The 18,928-nt window shown below is 39.8% G+C and overlaps 1 protein-coding gene across 1 annotated transcript in view; it reads left to right on the top strand.

Annotated features, from left to right (window-relative positions):
* Positions 1-1,544: 1,544 nt before the first annotated feature.
* Positions 1,545-18,928, top strand: part of mcu (mitochondrial calcium uniporter) — a 78,834-nt gene continuing 61,450 nt past the window's right edge. The window contains exon 1 of the mRNA XM_047351650.1: positions 1,545-1,742. Coding sequence (XP_047207606.1) covers positions 1,626-1,742 — 117 coding nt within the window. The 5' untranslated portion in view covers positions 1,545-1,625. The remainder of the gene's footprint in view (positions 1,743-18,928) is intronic.

Here is an 18,928-nt window from a genome sequence, read left to right as displayed (position 1 = left end):
TTCTCCAAACGCTTACGCAGGCAAGCTTTTGTTGCCTATGTTCCTAATTTGTGGTAACTAGCACCACCTACAGAATTGGAGTGTATTAGCAGGTTCTGTGCCAACTCATTTTCTGGCATCGATTACTCTGGCCTTGCTGTGCAGTTTAACCAATTGAACGTTGGAGCGTGTTGCAGAGTAACAGTGACAGTTTAAATTAATTTGTGATGTGCTTCCAACACAGGAAGATGAAATAATTTATTAAATCATGAAATAATTACTTATGTTTTTTAAAGTCAAATCAATATATTTATTTGAGGAACATATAATTTATTCTATATTTAATAAATTATTAGTGTATTTTGTTTCCGGTTTTATTAAATTAATGACACATTTAAATAATTTCATGACTTATTTATTTATTGTAATTTGGCACTTTGAACCCTCCATACCATATACATAAAAAAAGAAGTTGCAAATTCTGACCCCTGGGGCACACCACAGGTCACTGATGCAATTAGGGAGAGAACTGTCTCACCAGTTCTTGCATGAATTAGAAATACAGTTATATTTTTGTACAAGGTGGTACAGGGACCAAACAAAAAAGGCAGATTCAAGAATTTGGGGTGACTGTTGGTTCAGTGGCTACAGTAGTTGTCTTGGAATTCCAAAGTTGTGGATTTGTTTCTGTCGATGTGGCCCGGGGCAACATGCTTGACCTCCAGTTACCTATTGATCTACATGTTGGTGCATGAATGTGGGATTGATTTGTTAAATGTGGCTCTAGTAAATGTGGTTATGGATGGTTGATGTGACAAGAAAAGCACCATATAAAGTCTGTCCTTTTATCCCTGTGGCACACAAGTGGTTAAGGATGCTAGGGAGGAGTAATGCTCACCTATTATCACATTAATAAACAGACACAGTTTTTTTTTTTTTTTTTTAAAATACAAAAACCCTGACCTGCACTGTTGCTCAAGGTTTGATCGTGGTCCTGTTCCAAACTCTGTTAAAGTTTTTTAAGAAGTGATTAAATGGAAGCATACAAAAATAGAAAAGGACAGGTCCAAGTATTGACCCCTGTGGCACACTGGACGGTCGTATAGTGTGATCAACAGTATTATAGAGAACTAACTAAATCTATTTTTTTATTTGATCAATTAAAGTCGCATATGCTCAATTTTTTGTTGAGAGCTTAGCAGGCAATAATAGTGTTAGCACTTTAAAAATACATTAGTTTTCTGTATCTACCTTTTGCATTTTGTGGGTCTTATCAGCCAGTACAATCACAGCACAGTACTATACCGTTTAGTTTGCTATACCTGACTCATTTCTATGCTTTATTTATTTATTAGTGAAGGGCAGTGTTGGCGGGATAGTACATTAAGCATACAATAGAAAATTCGAACCCATATGAGTGTTAAATTTGTATGAGGTAGGCCTTGCTTTCAGTGAGTACCCAGAGAAGTGTTTTATCATCGCTTGCTGGTGAAACACTGGTCATGTGTATGAAGAAATAGTCCAGCCCCGTAACCCGCCTACTACCCTCCCTCTTCCCTTCGGTGCATCTCGGTCCGCCCGCAGCAGTCTCCTTCCCGGTGAGGGCTTTTTTTTTTTTTTTTTTTTTTTTTTTTACTACTACAGAGATGGCTGCGAAAGTGTGCAGATCGGTCCTCCTGTTGTCCCGGAGCAGCGGAGCGGCGGCCGGCAGCCTCCCCGCACTTGTCGCGTCTTCGCAACGGCACCAGCAGCACATAAGACCGGTAAGTCCCAGGACGAATGAGCGCTCCGGGCAGAGAGGGCTGTATGGAAGGGTTGGGTAGGGAGGAAGGAAGGACCGGGCGGGCGGGCTGGCTGGACCGGAGAGAAGGCAGCGCTGGCTGGCTGGCTGGCTGGCAGGCGGGCGGGGGGTTTGCTAAGGAAGTAGAGCTAACTAGCCTGAAGATTTTCCGCTGCTGCCTCGCTTGCTCTTGGTTTGGCTCCTCTCGGAAAAAAAGGTGAGGCTGAAGATGAGTCAACAGCCCGCTGTTGTGTGGTTTTAATAATCTTCAGCGGGATGCGGGGCTTTGACAGGAGGCATTGCAGCTTTTTTTGGAGCACTTGCTGAAGCTCATCGACACCCCGCTGGTTCTGCCCCGTTTACTGTAACATCTCAGACACTCTACTGCTGCACTAAAAGCCCTTAATTCTCCTTCAACTTCATAACCAAAGCTTTCCACTATCGCTGCATGCTAATTAAGATTTTGGACCAATTCCCTGCATCTGCAGTGCGATTTGTGGTTGGTGTGATTGCACATTTGGGTTTTTCATGCTTTTGCAATAGATGCTTGTCATTACCCTACTATGCCTGCACAAGGTTGCTAGGTTGGTTTTATGGTCCGGTCTGTGTGAACTGCAGCGCCAATAGTGCAGCAGAAACTCAGAATAATGAATATCCGTCCAGAGCCAGAGAGGAAAAGTACACATCTGTGCGTGGGTGTGTCAGTGTGAGAGAGGTAAAGTGGGGAGAAAGTGTGTATGCACACACACATGAATATGAAGCAACACATGAACATGGAAGCCCGCACTTGGATGATGTCAGACTCTGCTGGCTGCTTTTTTTCCCCTCCCTGGGTGTTTCCCTGTTCAACTGGGAGATCCTGGGTTTTCCTGCAACCTCATGCAGGTCCTGGACATGGCCACTCTGTTTGTGTGTGTGTGTGTGTGTGTGTGTGTGTGTGTTTGTGTTTGTGTTTGTGTGTAGATGCAGCTTCACTATGGCTCACAATAGGAAAGTAGTTGATTTGCAAAACAATGGTTCGTTCCTCTTTTGGTGAGCCTTTCATTTAAGTGTTACCAGGGTCGTTTTTACAGCCTCTGCCTGAGGTTAAAGGTGAAACAGGAAAATCATTTGAATTAAAAAGAATGAGAAAAACTGTTGCAGCCGCATACCTAACTGTACCTTTACATTTGTTAAGAAATGTACTCAATTTTTACTAATTTCTCTATTTTTTTCTAAGTTCTTTTCTTTAAAATTATATTTATCTCAGGTGTCAGAAAATTATATTATGCTTTTATCTGTAAAACATACAGATGCCATGACGACGCACTACACCCAGTAAAATGGATAAATGTACTTTGATCAGCCATAAAATTATAACCACTCTGCTGGCCTCCGAATTCTTCATCCATTGGGATCAGGCATTGGGCCGGTTACTGGTACAGGTTTTACAAAGTTAGGGTTTCAAAACAGCAAAAATATCCCATTATACGTCTCTTAAAGTTTAAATTTATTTCAGTGAGATGCAAGAGAAGATGCTGAAAGGACCAGAGTTTTCTCTGGCTCAATGAAGCACTGACCACTGTAGCACCGCCCTTCCCCCCACCTGCTAGTGCACACTGTCAATCAGCTGGCTGAAAGAAGGCTACTAGACTTTCCTCGTCACTTTCAAGACAGACAAATTTGATTGCTTAAAAATATTTCCAGTTGCCAAAAAGACACTGGCAGTTTAAATTCGTTTTTATAGATAACACAGCAATGCCCCTTCCCCACCTGTTGCTGCATACTGCCTGTCGGCTACCTGAAAGACTACTGCACTTTACCTTACTTTCAAGAACGAATTTCTTTTTTTTTTTAAATATTTGATGTCTCAAAAAAAACAACAGTCAATAAATGTCATCGCCAATGTTGTGTCCCCCCAACCACTACCTTTTGCTGCTCACTGCAGCTCAGCTGGCTGAAAGTAGGCTACGACTCTTTCCCCTCGCCTGGAAGAAAGACAATTTCTGTTTTTGGAAATATTTCCGGTTGCCAAAAAGATACTGGCAGTTTAAAAAAATGTTATAGACAATGCAACAGCACCCCTCTCCCACCTGTTGCTGCATACTACCTTCCAACTAACTGAAATAAAACTACTGCCATTTACCATAGTTTTAAGATTTTTTGTCAAATATTTAATGACTCAAAAAACATGAACACTCAATAAATGTTATAGATAGTCCAGTGCTACCACTTCCTAACCTTATGCTGCACACTGCCAATCAGATGAGTGGAAGAAGTTTTTTGTTTGGTTAAGAAAAAGTATTTGACTGTTTGGAAATATTTCTGGTTGTGGAAAGTAGTAGTCTTGATGTAAAAACTAAAGATCATAATTCTTATTTAGGTATTTTAGGCAGTTTTAAAAATACATTTTGGTATGCTACAAAAACTGCAGGTTGGGTACCAGGGCAGAAAACTTTGCTTATAACAACCTAGTTTTTGTTTGTTATACTGCCAGTGTTACTTTATGCATACAAGAGAAAAAAACCCATAAAGTAAAATGACCAAACTGTATTATATTATGTTTGTGTTAACTTGAAGACTGTCTAGATTTACCAGGTGTTTTGTAGATTTTTGCTCAAGACTATAAAAATGTTCTCTTATTTTATCAGCAGTGGCAATTATTCTTGCTTTTCTTTAAAATAAAAGCGCTTGGATCATGTTAAACATTCCTGCTTTAAAATCTTGATTAATACAGTGAAACCATGGTGCTTTTTACTGAGCGTTGATCATGGAGTAAGATTCTCATTTTTCCCCATTCTGCATTGGGATCTAAGGGTATCTGAAGGAACCCAGTAAGGAATTACCTCAGGGTTTCTAATATATTCACCAGACACTCCAGAAAACCCCCAGATTTTATTAGCAGGTGACCTGCCTGATCTTACTCAGTACTTAGTAGGTTGTCCCAGTGTTATGGATGATTAGTCCATGTCTGAGGAGAGGTATACTTTTATACTCCTTGTGTCCTATTTAAATCCTTTGGTGACTCCCCTGGGTAAGTCACAGCTCATCTTAGCAGCCCTTTTAAAGTTTTCATTTCCTGTCACTCTCCTCATATTACAGTTTTGTTTCTCTGTCATAGAGAGGCTCTTTAGTCCATTGAAGTGTTGCTGTCACAGCTTCTATAATGCAGGCCTGTGACAGCTAAGCGTCTGTATTCATTTGGGAGTTCCTGACTGCAGTAGCAAATTTTTCTTTCCATATCTGTGTTTATAAAGCTGCAGACGGATGTTTATACCTGTAGTCTCTTTTGCAGGAATGGCTTTCCGAAAGCTGCTGCTATTGTAATGCAGTTTCGGTCATGATGGATCTGCTCCCCAGGGATGGAGAGCAGACAGAGGGCTCCAGAGACTCATGTATTAGATTTCTATTAAGTCAACTGTCATATAAAATTCTGCAGTTTGCCATGTGGGAGTTGTAAAAGATTTATTTTTATTGCATAAGCTAATCAAAGCAATATTATATTACAAATAACACAATCTAATGTCTAAAGTTGGAAAAAAAGATTTAAATATTTCCCTTTACTTATTTATTTTCTTTTAAGCCGACTTGCTCATCAAAGCTGGGCGCTCAGTGCCTTTAGCCGTCGGAGTCACAGGGTCAGGGCTCACTTCTGGCTCTTAATCCAATCAGAGTAGGAGTAAACTAATTTATTCCCGCTGTGCTCACAGACTTGGTGCTCAACTTAGCTGGATTAGCTTGATAAGAGAGTGACGGTAAGCTTTGTGGCTGTGCTGAAGGTGATAAGGTAGCTGAGTGATTGATAAGCCCGCCGTCCAGCCAGACAGTTTTACTAATGTACTCCACCCTTTGCACACAAAGTGGTTTCTGACCCCATTTATGGTACCGTATGTGTACATGTAGGCCTGAGAGAGACTGCAGATGTATTAAAAACACTTTAATGTGACCCATGATGGAATTTAACATTTTAGGTCATTTCGGCTTAGTGAGATGATGGACTGGTGCATGGCCTTCTTTGAAACGGCACAGATTCAGAGTCTGAAGCGTTGGTCCCTGCTTAATAGAATAAACCGTCTGTCCGTCCATTTACTTGTTTGTCCATCCATGCATGTTGTATATTTAAAGCCTGACCTCAGTAGAATTATCTACCCTAACCTTATTGTGAAGTTTTATATTTATATTTTATAGTATTTAATGTTTTTTATACTAAATGTGGGCTACAAAGTTGTAAAAAAGTGATATGAAAAACAGGTAGGAACTCTATGTTTTTGACGATGACCTGAAATTCTCACATTACGTCTGGCTTGTCTGTGAGAGTAGAGCCCTGATGGTCACTTTGGTCAGCTCAGGTAATATTTAGTGATGCACAGAGAAAGTCTGTGTGCATGGAGAGAGTTGATCTGAGTGGATAAGAAAGCTGATCCAGATTATTTGCTAGTAAAGAGATCAGGTAGTGTTTTATTCGAAGGTTAGTAGTTACAAAGTGAGTCATTTGCTGAATGAATATTCCTTTCATGCTGATAAACCTTTGCAACTCCGTGGTGAATGGTTTCCACACCAAGATAAAGTATTAACAATTGTGGTTGAAACTTAACTTTAGAAAAGTGCAATTACACATAACTGGAACAGATTGGCACAGTGGACATAATAAATGCAGCACAGAAATTTAGTTTGGGTAAAAGTGGAGGAATATGAGTGAGTTACTCACTCGGCTGTAATCAGATCTTTGTGGATCCTAATCAGTATTATTTACTCTGTGATGTTGTGTTTGTGGCTCGTGCGGTCTTCGCAAATATGAGGCAACGGCTTTGCAAGAATTCTGTAGAACAGAGTAAAGGACACAGTGATGTGAAAGTCAAAAAAATATGTAAATATACTCACTGCAGCACATTCATCTGGCTGCTTTAGTTGTTTATGACTGCAGCAGTTAATATAGAGTAAATATATCCTTATTGCAACATATTATTAATTGCAATATTAATATCGTAGAGAACTTTTTGGAATGCAATAATTGTTGGCTAATATAATTCAAGTGTCTCCCACTTTGCATATTGAAGTAATATCAGCCTGTTGGATGGAGTCTCGCATCAGTGGGTTCCCACACCCGACACAGATGAGATCAACCCACGAAGCTGAAAAACAGAAACAGAGCAGGAAGCACTGGTGAGAAGAAGAAGAGGAAGGAGGAAAGGTTTGATTTATTGCAGCTCATATCGTCCATACAAAACAGTATTTACCAATAATGCAGATGTTGCATGATTTTTGTAAAGGAACTACTGCTTTATCTGCCTTATTACATCAGTGCATGTTTTGTGTGAAAGAAAGCTGTAACATTATATTCACAGGTTAAAACAAAACCGAAGAATAGCGTCAAAAATATATTGGTTAGGTGAAATGAACAGTATAGCCACAATATACAGTACAGACCAAAAGTTTGGACACACCTTCTCATTCAAATAGTTTTCTTTATTTTCATGACTATGAATATTGTAGCTTCACACTGAAGGAATCAAAACTATGAATTAACACATGTGGAATTATATACTGAACAAAAAGTGTGAAACAACTGAAAATATGTCTTATATTCTAGGTTCTTCAAAGTAGCCACCTTTTGCTTTGATTACTGCTCTGCACACTCTTGGCATTCTGTTGATGAGCTTCAAGAGGTAGTCACCTGAAATGGTTTTCCAACAGTCTTGAAGGAGTTCCCAGAGATGTTTAGCACTTGTTGGCCCTTTTGCCTTCACTCTGCGGTTCAGCTCACCCCAAACTATCTCGATTGGGTTCAGGTCCGGTGACTGTGGAGGCCAGGTCATCTGGTGCAGCACCCCATCACTCTCCTTCTTGGTCAAATAGCCCTTACACAGCCTGGAGGTGTGTTTGGGGTCATTGTCCTGTTGAAAAATAAATGATGGTCCAACTAAACGCAAACCGGATGGAATAGCATGCCGCTGCAAGATGCTGTGGTAGCCATGCTGGTTCAGTATGCCTTCAATTTTGAATAAATTCCCAACAGTGTCACCAGCAAAGCACACCCACACCATCAGACCTCCTCCTCCATGCTTCACGGTGGGAACCAGGCATGTAGAGTCCATCCGTTCACCTCCTCTGCGCCGCACAAAGACACGGTGGTTGGAACCAAAGATCTCAAACTTGGACTCATCAGACCAAAGCACAGATTTCCATTGGTCTAATGTCCATTCCTTGTGTTCTTTAGCCCAAACAAGTCTCTTCTGCTTGTTACCTGTCCTCAGCAGTGGTTTCCTAGCAGCTATTTTACCATGAAGGCCTGATTCACACAGTGTCTTCTTAACAGTGGTTCTAGAGATGTGTCTGCTGCTAGAACTCTGTGTGGCATTGACCTGTTCTCTAATCTGAGCTGCTGTTAACCTGCAATTTCCGAGGCTGGTGACTTGGATGAACTTATCGTCCGCAGCAGAGGTGACTCTTGGTCTTCCTTTCCTGGGGCGGTCCTCATGTGAGCCAGTTTCTTTGTAGAGCTTGATGGTTTTTGCGACTGCACTTGGGGACACTTTCAAAGTTTTCCCAATTGTTCGGACTGACTGACCTTCATTTCTTAAAGTAATGATGGCCACTCGTTTTTCTTTACTTAGCTGCTTTTTTCTTGCCATAATACAAATTCTAACAGTCTATTCAGTAGGACTATGAGCTGTGTACTGTATCCACCTCCTGCACAACACAACTGATGGTCCCAATCCCATTTATAAGGCTTGAAATCCCACTTATTAAACCTGACAGGGCACACCTGTGAAGTGAAAACCATTTCAGGTGACTACCTCTTGAAGCTCATCAACAGAATGCCAAGAGTGTACGGAGCAGTAATCAAAGCAAAAGGTGGCTACATTGAAGAACCTAGAATATAAGACATATTTTCAGTTGTTTCACACTTTTTTGTTCAGTATATAATTCCACATGAGTTAATTCATAGTTTTGATGCCTTCAATGTGAAGCTACAATATTCATAGTCATAAAAATAAAGACAACTCTTTTAATGAGAAGGTGTGTCCAAACTTTTGGTCTGTACTCTATATATCACCATTGACTGTCCTCAGTTTCAAATGCAGGGTACCGGCATTAGTAATAATAATAATTGCTAATGTACTGAAAACTACATGTAGTGCATTTTTTTCTCAATTTTTGTGCTATATTCTTAAAAAAAAAAAGCAGAATTTGTCAAAATCTGATTGGACGGGTCAGAATTAAAAGAAAATGGGAAATTGGTATTGTCCTGGAAAATCCCGATCAGTGCAACTCTGCTGCTTATAATTTATTAAATCCTTTACAATTCGTTGAATTTTTTTTAACCAGTGCAATTAAAAGGTCTAGCAGTTTATTTTTTAAACTGTAAAGATCGGACACCCTTTGGATTTTGAAATGCTTTTCTTCAGGACCGTAGTGGTCGGATGAGCTTCCTATGAACATGTAGACTTTTTTTTACCAGTTTGGTGTTCATCTTGGGGTCTGTTTCCTAGAAATTGCTTGTGTTATTGCACTGCCATACGAAACATAAAGTAAACTTAAGCACATTTAAATTAATTAAGTAATTAATCATTGCAATTGAGTGAAAAGTCTTTTTGTTACAGATTTCTGCTATAGTTCCTAGCTGAAATCTATTTTTTCACTCAGCAATTGGTTGATGGTTGGGAGCAATGCTCTAAACACAACAAAACAGCAAACATCTTATGTTAAGTGGTGCTGTAATAGTGAAATGACACACTTACCTGAGACTGCAGTCATTTACAGCTCTAGTAGCAGCTGGTTCTTGCTACTCAGTCACAAACAGCCTCATTGTTCTCTGCTGAATAATCTGTTTTCCCTGTTAATTTGAAGCATATGACCAAATTTCATCGCTCTGGTTTCTGGCTCTATGGTACATGTCACTTGAGGTTGTTGCTATGTTTGCTTTGTGTTGAGATGCTCCTGGTAGTATTACACAGTAATTTTCTTGTGGGTGTACAAATGTAAACGGCATGCATGGTATAAGGTGTGACCACAGATTAAGTTGTTTAGGTTTAAAGTTGTCTTCATTCTCTAATATGATTCAGAAGCTTATTCACAGAAAGCAGAGTTTCTGCCCTGTTTTTCAAATCTATTTTAAAAGTGCTTGAGATGCTCTGGGGTTAATGGGACGCAGTAACTGGGTTAACATGCCAACACGAGTGGGTGCTTTGGGGTGTAGATCTTTCATCTGCACCTATAGCTTTCTTGAAATAGTCATTACTATTAGGTGGACAAGGTTATAAAAAGGTTAATCGAAAGCCCAAGTCGACAGACCCATTGACAGAGCTGCTGGACAGAGCCAATGGCAGCACTGTTGTTTCCATTACCTGTGTGTATTCTTTCTTGCTTCTTTCCATAGAAAGCTGTCCTGTGTAAGTGTTTCTGTGTTTTGCTTTGTGTCTTTTCTGTTCTCCTAACCCCCAGCTTGTCATGGGAGATGGCTGTACTAAAAACCAGGTTCTACTGGAGGTTTCTTCCTTTTGGAAGAGAGTGATTCCTCTCTACTGTCGACTAGTGCTTACCCCGGATGGTTCATGACGATTTTTACCAATTGGCATTTAAGATCAACTATATTTAGCTATATTTTTTTTTTACATTTTTGTATGTGTTACATTGAATATTCCTTAACATGTAAAAGAGTATTTTTGAAGCTCCTGCCTATAAAGAGATGAATGTCATCCCTTTGTTGCTTGATTCTTCTTGAAAATAAAGGAATTCTGATCCAGTTCATTGGTACTGAGAGAAAAACTCTCCTCCTGTCCATCTCAGGCCCTGCTATATTTCCAAGCTTCTTTGTGTCCTGATTCTCCTGTGCTTCCTTCTCCTAATTTCCCCACTCTGCCTCTGCCCATCACATTACAGCCCCAGCTCAGCATGGTACCCTTTCTCACGCTCACCAGCTGTTTGCCCTGCAGTCAAAGGAATTGTCTTAGGTTGAGATAGTTCAGGTTTCTGGGCTGTATTTAGTGAGCGTGGCAGCAGCTTCACCATAAATGTATGATGCAACTAATGTTTTAATCCTTCAGATGCAAACTGGGTGAGTGGGGTTACGTGCTGCTGTTATCTTGTTGTTGGAGTTAAGATGCATTGTAATGAATGAGACCACAGTGATGGACGAAGTCCTCATTAGCACTCTGGAAGGGAATTTCACCCTTGAAGTGGTAAATGACTGGTGAACCTCTGCTGTTGGCAGACTAATTAGCTGCTTCCCATGTTTTAGTGTGACCCAGCGTGTCAAGTCCGAAAAGGACATTAAACTGGACCAGTATGTGTAATGTGATGATGGATGGCAGCAATGCTTGGTTACCTGCCTTCTCACCGGGCTGTTTGGAACCTCTGCTGGGAGGGCAGGTGAGCCGGCGGCTACAAACTGAAGGTCATCAGCCGCCTCGTCTTTTATGCCTTTTTAGAAAGGAGATTGACCTCATTATTGGGATATATATTGAAATGAGCAACTGACATTGTGTAAAAGGTGCTTAAAAATATCTGTTTGTAAGAAGTCTTCCCCGCTGAAAAATAAATGATCATAGCGTTCCTCGAGAGGTTTTGGGTTTAACCTTTAGATTAAAAAAACCCCCTAACAAACAGACAAACGTATAAGCTTCAACATAATATAGATGAACAGGTAGACAAGGCATGTATGGAATGCTAAATGTAATTAATGTATTAAATAAATAAATGTTTTTTCTTTTTAAGTTTGTATACTTTTAACTAAAATTAAATTGTGATTATTATGAATGTTTTATTTAATATTAATATTTTAATAAATCATAATTTTTTCTGTTAAGTGTTGTCCGGTGAATACCAGCCCAATAAGGCCGTGGTCTTAGGACAATAGTGAAAGAGGTGAGCCAAGCTCTGACATTACTGAACAGCTAAACTCTGCACACACATGGACTAAATTCACACAATTTCTTAAAATACAAGAATTTATTAACAAAAATAATTCAACTTAAAGTCATGTAAACATAATTCAATCAAAACTGTTTACTATCCTAGAACAATTCAACTAAAACTACCAAGCAGAATGAAAGAATAAAGAAGACCAACTATATACATTATGAACAAGTGAATCAAAGATGACCAATAAAGTGATGCAACATTACCATTTAATGTTGTTTATGTCTGAGAACCAAGGATTATCTTGAGGTATCCAGAAATGAGGTTAAGTTAGGCGTGGAACTAACTTCAACAATAACGGGTATACCTTCAAACAGCCATTCACAATGCAAGATCAGATAAAACATTATTTTAATTAAAACTGCATGAAATGATGCCATCCTTTGACTATGCCAACATGTTCAGCATTGATCCATGAAGATGTATACTACATTTTAAGTGGATCCAATGATGTATGACGGAGATAGAGCACTTGAAGTGTCCTAGGGGGCGCCGTTGAACCAAATTCCAATGTAATCTAATAGAGCTGTTTGGGGGTTGACAAAGATCAACCATATTTATTTTGGAGTGAATCGGACCATGCATGTGTAATTTAGAGCCAAACGTATGGCCGTGGCGTTACATCAGAATTCGCCACGCCGCCACAGCCACACCCTCCAGCCAAACCAGTCAGTACTGGAGACTGTCTTAGACCATCATATTATGTGTCATTGGGGACAGTTTCACATTGATTAGGTGAAGGACACTAAAACAGAAAACATGACACTTCCTGTTCTCAGGGGGCAGGGCTTTGATGATGTCAGCATCTGATCAGTGAATATTGTTAAGACCCAGATGCAGATCAATCTCTGAAGGTTTCAGGTATCTGTGACTTTCCTTGTAGGAGCTATGTCAATTTTGTCTTTCATGGCGATAAGTCATATTTTGAGGCTTGGCCACGCCCACACGCATTCATGTATCAGAAAGCTTTGATAACTTTTGATCTCCATTGCCTCAAGAGTATACCGAGTGATTTTCAAGTCTCTAAGCCAAAAGCTGTAGGAGGAGTTTGCTCTGATATGTGGGCTAGAAACGGCAAAACCGGGGTCATAATGGCAACTTCAATCCAAAATGGCTGACTTCCTGTGGGGTTTGGACCAATGCTCCAAGATACTTTTTTGTAGGTCCTGAAAAGTTACGTATGTGTACCAAAAACTTCACAGTAACCAATTTCTGGTTGTCTTTAAGGTCTTTCTTTTTTTAGCTGTTTCTGGGAACCAGCAGATTCCGATCTGTTGCAGATGATCGGTGCATCTCTTCTTTAAACTATAAGTAATTATCTTAGTTTTTATTTATTTCAGGGTTCTTGTGCTGCATTGCACCAAGAAATAATTAAAGCTGTCACTGCAGCTTCACAAAGACACTCTAATATTTGATTGGTTAACCTGGACAGCAAGTCAATTTCCGACCAGTTAAATTGACTAGAGCAGTGGTAGCCTCGCCCACTATCTCTGATGCATGAAACTTACTGATAAAATATATATATGTTGAAGTAGGCTACCATGAAACAATTAAACAAGGAGTTAAATATTTTATACGCCTTTTGCAAACATATTTAAGTAAAATATAAATGAAACCATTATGTATGTTTGGCATTTTAATGAATTATGACATTTAATTATAATTCAAAGTTTTTTTTTTTTTTTATTATTTCACTCTGGAGCCCCATATTACAGGTGCTGGCTGGGTTTATTTGCCAATATTTGGCGGTCACCGACCTGAAAACAACGATGGCTGCACTGCAATTCGTCACAATAAGATTTTTGACCTGAAAAATATCAGGAATGCCTAAGCATGCAGCTAATTAGCAGGAGAGAGGTGCGGTTGACCTCTGCTTCAGGAGTTATTGATCGCTTGTACCCTTGTTACCCAAGTTTATGTGAAATAATAAAAGAACCAGAGAGGGATCGATGTTGGCCAAGCATAGAGACACTGACACTACCTAGTGACAGTTTGCCTTAAAAATAAAGGCAAAAATATTTGCAGTTTATTAGCAGGGAAACCTGTGTCCTTAATTAAGGCTTGTCACAGTTATTAAATATATTACTGATAACATTTGTTTCAGTCAAACTTAGTTCTTTTCAACACTGAATGTTTCGGTGTGCTCTTTTTAATCACATATCTACATACCAGCAACAAATAATGCACTTTTTGCAGACTAAAGATTCAAAAATAAAGGTGTTGTTTCTATCCTCATAGCTAAATTGCCATGGGCCGCTTGCCAATATCAAGATATACTAACATTAAAAGAAGTTATGATTGCAGAAGTGATAAACTTCTCCATCATTCTGTTTGTACGATTTTAAGTCCTTTTAAATGAGATGCCAGAGAAAGTGGTGTCGTTTTTCCCGGCTGTAATGAATCATGATATAATACCCCTTCACCTGCCGCTACACACTGCTGGTCAGCCCCCTGAAAGAAGGCAGCTTCCCTTTTTCCCAACTTTCAACAAAGTTTGGGATATTTTCTGTTACAAAAGCGTGAATAGTCTTAATCCAGTGCTGTCTGACAATTAATCATCAACACTTATTTAATTAGTAACACTGTAATTATTTGTCATATTTGTGAGAAAGCAATCTGATATCAGTCAGTCAGTCAGTCATTTTCTACCGCTTATTCCATAGTGGGTCGCGGGGAAGCTGGTGCCTATCTCCAGCAGTCTATGGGCGAGAGGCAGGGTACACCCTGGACAGGTGCAATCTGATATCATTATAAATATTGTATCTGCTGTTTCTCATCAGTTGTGTTATATAGAGCCATTTACCCTTTGCTCTGCATTATTTATAATATTAAAATATATTTATTCTTACTGAATCTGAAATGTAGAGTTTGAGGGGGGAAGAAAATCATTGCATCAGGGCATCGCAGTGAGAGGGGTGTCTCCGCTTTAATAAAAGCAGCAGGAGAGATGAAACTGGCTCGGCTATCAACAGTTGGGCAGCCCTTAATTGGAATTGGAAACATCATGGAGATCGCTCGGAGGACGTGGAGGATTCAGGTGTAAGGATTCCCTTGACTTTAGCTTCACCTCCTTTTACTAAACAGAACCTTGCTGCAGTTTTCCTCGCTGTTGGCAAAAATAAAATAAATACTCAAACTTCACAAACCCAGAGTTTTATTCAGATAGCAATTATCTGCTCTCAGCAGACTCAGATAAAGGTGACAATGAAGAAATATCTCAATAGTTGGAGGAATGCTTCGATAGATGCATGTGGCACCTGGTCTTTGAAGTCGTCTTGGAATAATAGGTAATCTATCGCTTGGCTTTCATTACACAAATGTCCCTCTTTATGCAACACTTTAACCAAAATGGACTACAGCGAGCTTTGCTGATTTTTAGTACAACTCTGATGCAAATGATTACAGCGTACTGTGAAAACAATCAGTCCAATCTTAATGAAGCTAAATGCTCAGGACTTTCCTGGGCTCCCCACCAACCAACTAACGTAAACATGTAAGAGGTCTTTCAGATCCAGCTGTATCAGTTCATTGGATTAGTAGGAAGAAGATCTTTAAATTTTTAGGTTTCTCACTACTGTTTTTGTCTTGGCCAGTTGAAAGCCCGGACAATGTCCATCTATCAATCTGTTGTCTTCTACTTATCCAAGATCAGTATGTGGAGATAACAAATCAAAAGGGAAACCCAGATTTCCCTCTTTCGAACATATAGTACTGTCAGTGAGTTCTGGGTGTACTCCTGGGCCTCCAGCCACTGCATCGTTCATGGAAAACCTCGAAATGGTGGAGTCTCGGATGCATTCTGATCAGATGCCTGAAAAACCCCCACTGACACCTATGTGAAGGAGTAGCGACTATCCTAGCTCCAGGATGATGGAGCTCCTCACTCCATCTCTATGGCTGAGTCCCAGGAGCGTGTTTTACTACAAAGATAAGCCCTGAAAAGGGCTCGTTTCCAATTTATGGAGAAGGTACATTTCAGCTGTTTATATCCAGGATCTCTTTGTTTTGGTCCATATCTCATGACAGTAGTTGAGGGTTGGAATGTAGGCAAACCAGTAAACCGAGAGCATCAGTTTTTATGTCAGCTGTTTCTTGAACATGATAAATCGGAGCAGGACTTGCATTACTGCATATGGGGCTCCAGACCTCCGGGAAATAGAACGTCCACGGCCCTAGCCTTCGCCTGCCACCTGTTGACTTGCCTGGTGGGGTTCCTAATAATTTTCTGGGCTGAATCCCTGAAGCAAAGGCTTGACCACCATGTGTTCGTCCACTGCTCCCCGATTCTCCGGCCTGGTTCCATGCCCGGGTCTGCTTGGTCCAGGTAAGGTTTGCCTAGGAACTGATAGGCCCCTGTCCCCACTGACTTGGAGATTTTTGCAACATTGCGAACTGCATGTGAGATGTGTTGTGTTTCCATTTGGACCAGATATCCTGAGATTATCACAAACAACAACACAGAGGCCCACATGCCTAATTTGCTTATCCTTTCTAAAAACCACTCAAACAGGCGAGTTCTTTTATACTTACCTCCATCCTGCTCCATTCTTAGTGTTTTCTGTTAAATCTCAAATATAAGGAAAGGTTAAAGACTGTCAAGGAAAATAAGCTACAATCTTGTTGTAAATCCTTTAGCTGGGCACTGCTTTAGCCTTGCTCAGGATCTTGCCTTTTTGAACTGTAATGTAGTTGGTGTTCCCTCCTGCTGGCAGGGTATAGGCATTACAGTGTTTTTGATTGGAGTCCAGCGGACCTTGAAGGGTCAGATTATTTTATTTTGTATGGGGGATGTCAGTATGTCAGGCGTTCCTGTTTCAGGGAACTCGTTATGTTTTACCGGGGCTCATCTTTCTTTGTAGTGAAACCGCTCCCATTTGCTTACCAAGGATATGAGGGTGTTTCATGGTTAAACAGGATAAAGAGAGTGTTGTGGCAATATCTTTACTCCTTTACTTGGAATGGAAATGCGTGTCACTGAGGAGTCATCTCAGTGATGCCCGGTGCCAAGTGAGCTGCTGATTGTCATTTCTTTTTCAGTGCTCTTTCTATCCCGGCTCTTTCTAACCCCCTCTGAGCAAAAGCACTCTAAATTTATCACTTCTGTTAGCTTAGGATTTTTCCACGCTATTAGCTGAATCTGGTTTAAAGTCTTTCCTATTTTATGAAGACTTAATCTTATTATATTTTTTCTCCTGTAGCTTCTTGAATAAATTATGCTGACTCTAAAGATTTCCCATATCTGGCTGCTCTCTCCCTGGCATTAGATGTCTATATTTTGCGAAGGATGCTCATGAATGCGTCATTACACCACCAGAGGTCAATCAGTGAGATTTTAACTGAGGGTGAATGGGCTCATAGCACATCCACAGAGACAGTGATCCCCATGAAGCAAGGCTCTGTGTCGGGCTCGGTGCCTGCTCTGTTTGCTCTGTAATTACCCAGACTGTAGCGGTGCTATAGCAGACGCAAGCACACACACACAGGGTATCCATCATGGAGAAGATAAACAAAAGGTGTACACCTCTGTTAAACAATGAGCTCCAAACATTGAAGTCCCGTTTGTATTATTTGTATTATTTGGAAGTGATTAGCTGGACCTGAGAGATGAGATATGTATGTAATTGCTAATTAATAAATGTACAGTGAGTCTGAACCTTAAGCCTGGTCAGTTTCAATCAACTCGCTACATCACCTCAGATGATCAATGCTTGGAAACACATCAGAATAAACATGCTAGAGAACTGAGATTGCATGCATGAAAATACGATCTGGAGGGGATAGAGACTCTTTTGGTAAATGCCTGTTTTGTCCATACATCATGGGGGTGTAAGTCATTATTTTGGGGCTTTTAGGTTTTTATTTGAGGCACTCATTTTTTTTTTTTTTCCAGGGTGACATGTTTATACAACATACAGGTTCAGTGATTAGTAAAAACAAGAAAAACATTTTTCTGGGCAGAAAGGTAGAGTTTATTTGGTTTGGTTTCCTATCAAAGACCTTTCTTTTAGGTGTTGTCCACAAATGTTTGAGGTCCAGAAGTCTAATGTTGGCCTGCCTTATCCATTCTGAAAGCAGATTTTATGTGTTTGTTGACATGAGCTTGGAAGATAGGAAGATAAGTTAAATGGTTTCATTACTATCCCACCTACTCTGTACAATCCAGCACTACCACTGACTGGGAAATAGCCCCATAACATGATGCTGCCACCACCACGCTTTACAAGTTGTTCTATGTTCTTAGGTTTGAAAGCCTCCTGTTGACTCTATCAGAGATACTTCATAATGTTATGACTGAAGTGATCAATCTTTATATCGACAGATCATAAAAATCCTGAAGGTTTTGGTTCATCTGTGTAGGCAACTGAAATATTTGGTCAAGCTTGAAGGTATCAGTTTTGAAGCAGGGGCTTCTATGTTGTTTGCATAACTTTGAACCTGTATAGTTTAGAGAAAATTCACAATAAATTGAGTAATCTGCACCCAGGTTTTGCTTAAATTATCATTACAGCGCTATGTTGCATGATTGTTCCATTTGACATTCACAACCTATATGACTGTCTGTAAATCTCTGATCACAACTGTATGTACTAAAGCTTTTTTTTCCCCATCTTAGGGCTCTGGAAGTCCTATAAAAGCCACACAGACATTAAATTAGTTGCTTTATAATTTTTGCGATCCAGTGATTGGACTTGGATGTTTTTGCGAATTGGCCGATTGCAATCTTTTCCAGATTTTTCGGTGCAGCTCTGTATATTTCAATCTAAATAGAAGATTTGAGCCAATAATCCAAACTTCTTCTGAAAACGTGAATAAATTGGCAGCCTAGGTCTTGGAGAATACAATCTTTGCTCTGCTCTTGGCAGTTTGAGTAAAGTGATTTTGTAAATATTTCTGTTTCTAGGATTTGTTGTTGTTGAAACCTTTGACTTATAATAAATAAAAGTCAAGTCAAGTTTATTTATATAGCGTTTGTCAGCAACAAGGCACTCAAAGCGCTGTACACGAGGAAAAACATTACAATGATACAGAAAATCAAAGAAAAAAACAAATCAAATGACATTAATAATTTTTGGGGGTTTACTGGTAAGAGCTTGTTCTAATCTAATCTTTCTAATAGAGGTAATTAGCTAATTAAGTCCTCTGTGGTAAGGAATTCATCCTGTGCTAGAAGAAAAATTATAATATTAATCCTTGAGGTCGCTGGTATGAGGCAGACGTGGTCCCATCTTTCAAATAGTAACAGTCATGGGCACTCACTGAAGTGAGAGT

This window comes from Girardinichthys multiradiatus, chromosome 22 (assembly GCF_021462225.1).
Source record: "Girardinichthys multiradiatus isolate DD_20200921_A chromosome 22, DD_fGirMul_XY1, whole genome shotgun sequence".
Taxonomy (NCBI): Eukaryota; Metazoa; Chordata; class Actinopteri; order Cyprinodontiformes; family Goodeidae; genus Girardinichthys; species Girardinichthys multiradiatus.
The sequence above is the reverse complement of the archived record's forward strand: the minus strand, read 5'-3'. Positions and strand labels throughout refer to the sequence as shown.